The sequence below is a fragment of the Chinchilla lanigera genome, unplaced genomic scaffold (genome assembly GCF_000276665.1).
Source record: "Chinchilla lanigera isolate Chin_1 unplaced genomic scaffold, ChiLan1.0 scaffold00071, whole genome shotgun sequence".
Classification (NCBI taxonomy): domain Eukaryota; kingdom Metazoa; phylum Chordata; class Mammalia; order Rodentia; family Chinchillidae; genus Chinchilla; species Chinchilla lanigera.
The window spans coordinates 832,090-835,571 of NW_004955472.1; the positions used below are offsets into that span (position 1 = coordinate 832,090).

Consider the following 3,482-nt stretch of genomic DNA (forward strand, 5'->3'; position numbering starts at 1 on the left):
AAAAAAAAAAAAAAAGTGAATTTTGTGGCATATGAGTTATGTTGCAATACAGTTGTTATTTTAAAAGAAACTGTAGCAACCTAGCACTATAGGAATTCAAGAAGAGGCGAAAGTGTTGGAGACGCCTTCATGAAGGAAGTGGTGGACAGGGATGCACAGGGCGCATACCCAGGAAGAACACAGTGAAAGGCACGGCACGGACAAGCTGCGCGAGAGCGCAGTAGGTATGAAGCCTCTGAAAGAGGCAGGAGATAAGATCACAATGTTAGGCTAATGAGGATCCCTAGGAAGATTTCAGAAATATTAATATGATGGATTTACAGGGGAACAGACTGCATACACACACAAAAACCACTTAAAAGATTGCTATTATACAGCCAACATCTGAAGCGAGGAACGCCTGAACTAGAGGGCAGTAAAAAGTTGGAAGGGCAGATAAGCAAATTCAGTCTGTGTGATGTAAATTTTCCAACCAGAATAGGCCTGACTATTTTGAAGAGTCAAAGTGGTGATACCTGCCAAATAACAGGTTTGCCAGTGTTATAATTTGTTGACGATGCTGGCCAATAGAGCAAAATCTTGAGTGGACGAATAGTAACTGCTCACTGGTCAAAGCATCAGAGCATTAACTCCACCTGCAGTAGGTAGTGAAAGGGCTTAATGCCAGGAAAACTGGTTTCAATTCTTTCCTCAGTAAAATTTTTGGCTTTTGAAATAAACCACAGTTATAAACACTGAAGTTCTTCATGATCTTCCTGAATGAAAGCATCAAGCTCTTACAAATTATTTTCTACCACAGCCATTTACCAACTGTTCACCAGGTAGCAGATGTGCTTTATAATACAACCTCACTGAATCCAGCAACCTTACTGGTGACTCTCTTCTCATCCCCACCTTATAGATGAGGAGAGGTAGCACAGAGAAATTAAGAGACTTGCCCAAGATAACACAGTGAGTGGTGGAACTAGAATTCACACTGAGACCATCCATCTCTGGGATCCTCTCTCTTGACCGTTGTGCCTCCTGTGTGATCTTTATTTCACGGCACTTACTGCATACATAATTTGGTATTTCTCTGCGATATTATTTAAAGTTCTATTCATTAATTAAATGATAACCCTCCTAAGATAATCTCCCAAACGGTCAGTATTCTGTCTAGTTTTGTTGTCATTGTTTTGTCTGTCCCTACCACAGTGGCCAGTAGTCAATAAATATTTGTTGAATAGGCCGGGCATGGTGGCGCACGCCTGTAATCCCAGTACTCGGGAGACTGAGGCAGGCGGATCGTTGCAAGTTCAAGACCAGCCTGGGCTACAAAGTGAGCTCAAGGCCAGCCTGAACTACATAGCGAGACCCTGTCTCAAAAAGACAAAAAAAAAAATTTGTTGAATAAACGAATAAATGTCCGCATTTTCCATTTGCCCAGAACTTCGTATTCCTTGAAGCATTGTGTTCTGCATATTTTCTGTACAGGACAAGTGGGGCCTGTACCTTTGGAACGGGCTTCCTCCAGGAAGGAGTCAGACAACTGTCCAAAGGCAGGAAACAAAGAATGTAAAACATTTTAATCAGTAAACTAATTTCATTCTCTACTCCTTTGCCATATCTCAAAAGGAAGCATAAACCTGGAATTAAATTCTGGCTTCCTTTTTCAAAACTTTATGCCAGAATGATTTTTTTTTAACTAGGTAGGCAGTTCCATTTTGAAAGATGGATTGTGTGCTCTAGCTGCCGTTAGCACCTGGATTCACCAAAGGAGGTCCTGGACTTTCATGGAAATTCTTCCTAATGTATTTTACTTCCTGGCAATCGAATTTAAGTTGATGACTACAATCTGCCAGACAAAAATCATCTAATATTAGAAACAGGTGAAATATTATTGGGCGATCTTAACACAGTTCTGATTTGTTTATGCAGCACAGCCAGATTCATTTGTTGTGTCCATAAGCAGCCTGCAACTAAGGACTTTATGTGCCTCAGCAACTTCCTTTCACCATGATCCCTTCTTTTGAGCAGGAGACAGTTGTGAAGGATAAAGAGAAGGGAAAGAATTCCAGGTTTCCCAGTGAATTTCCAAATACTGGAAAGTATAAAAGATAAATTATAACTACACAAAATTAGAATTCTCAGATGACAAAACAGGAGCACTTGTATTTGTTAAGTAAGAAATATTTACTTCTGCAAATATATTTCTCTTCCTGGTCATTTGTTCAGTAGGCTCGTAGTTTGGTAGGCTGGGTCTATTTCTCTGCTGTATTTATTTCTAATACCCACCTGAATGGACACAAACACACAGACACACTTTTCAGAGACAATAAAAAGAACATATAGACTTTCCTGAGTCCACCTACCTCCTCCATTTTTTCTGTCCTTACTTTGCTTTTCAGATAGAGACATTACAAAGTAGAACCAACTACAGTTCCATAGAATTTCTGTAAAAATAAAAAGATTTGTAATGAGAATTATTCATGCTGATATGGTTTCATTAAAAAATGTGCTTATGAAACTTGGAACTTGACCCCTGCTCTACCCCTAATATACATATGCTAGATTTTAGAATTTACATTTATTCTCATTATAGAGTTATATTTTCAACACTTGCAAAATGCATTTTACTTCCTGGCAACCAAATCTAAATTGATGACTACAATCTGTCAGAAAAAGTCATCTAACACTTTTAGAAACAGGTAAAAGAAATTATTGGGTGATCTTAATGCAGTTCTGGTTTGTTTATACTTTTATAGTTCAAGTGATAGGACTACTTTTATAACACTACAGGGCACAGGTTAACATGTAGATTTTTACTTAGTAGAGATACAAATATTTTATGTCTAATAGAAAAGATAACTCCAAAGTTTATATAACTTATTGCACTTTAGGACATTAATTCATTTTATATATAATTTAGAAATTTTAACATTTCTTTATCAAATCGACTATCAACATTTAGCTTCTACATTTTCATTTGCATTGGCCTTAACATCTTACTGTTTCCCTCATTAGTTAATAAATTAGATAATACTTTTGATACCTGTACTTTTTATGATTACATAAAACACGTTTTAGGCAACCTATTTTGGGACCCCTCCTATCTCAGGAGCTATTCCTACCTCCATGCCTATTACCATTCCATTTCTCCAATAAATTTTCCTACTCCTAACCTCTATTGTTCCTTAGAATTCATTCTTTGTTCACTGGAAGAACGATAGCCTCTTCAATAAATGGTGCTGGAAAAACTGGCTTGCCACCTGCCAAAGACTGAAAATAGACCCAAGTCTATCACCAGGCACCAAACTCAAGTCAAAATGGATCACAGATCTCAACATTAAAACAGAAACACTAAATCTATTGGAAGAGAAAGTAGGTAAAAATCTTGAAGACATAGGAGTAGGCAGAGAGTTTATGAACAAAAACCAAACTGCATGGGAAACACTTCAAAGAATCAACAACTGAGATCTCATCCTACTGAAAAGTTTTTGCAC

The 3,482-nt window shown here is 37.6% G+C and overlaps 1 protein-coding gene across 6 annotated transcripts in view; it reads right to left on the reverse strand.

Moving 5' to 3' along the window:
* The window catches only part of LOC102011437 (phospholipid-transporting ATPase FetA-like), a 98,010-nt gene that overhangs the window by 61,454 nt on the left and 33,074 nt on the right, over positions 1-3,482 (reverse strand). For 5 of the 6 annotated variants that reach the window (XM_013523039.1, XM_013523041.1, XM_005401015.2 and 2 more), the window contains one exon: positions 2,352-2,432. The exons of the other annotated variant lie outside the window; for it this stretch is intronic. In XM_013523039.1, coding sequence (XP_013378493.1) covers positions 2,352-2,397 — 46 coding nt within the window. In that variant the 5' untranslated portion in view covers positions 2,398-2,432. The remainder of the gene's footprint in view (positions 1-2,351; positions 2,433-3,482) is intronic. 6 annotated transcript variants of the gene reach the window in all.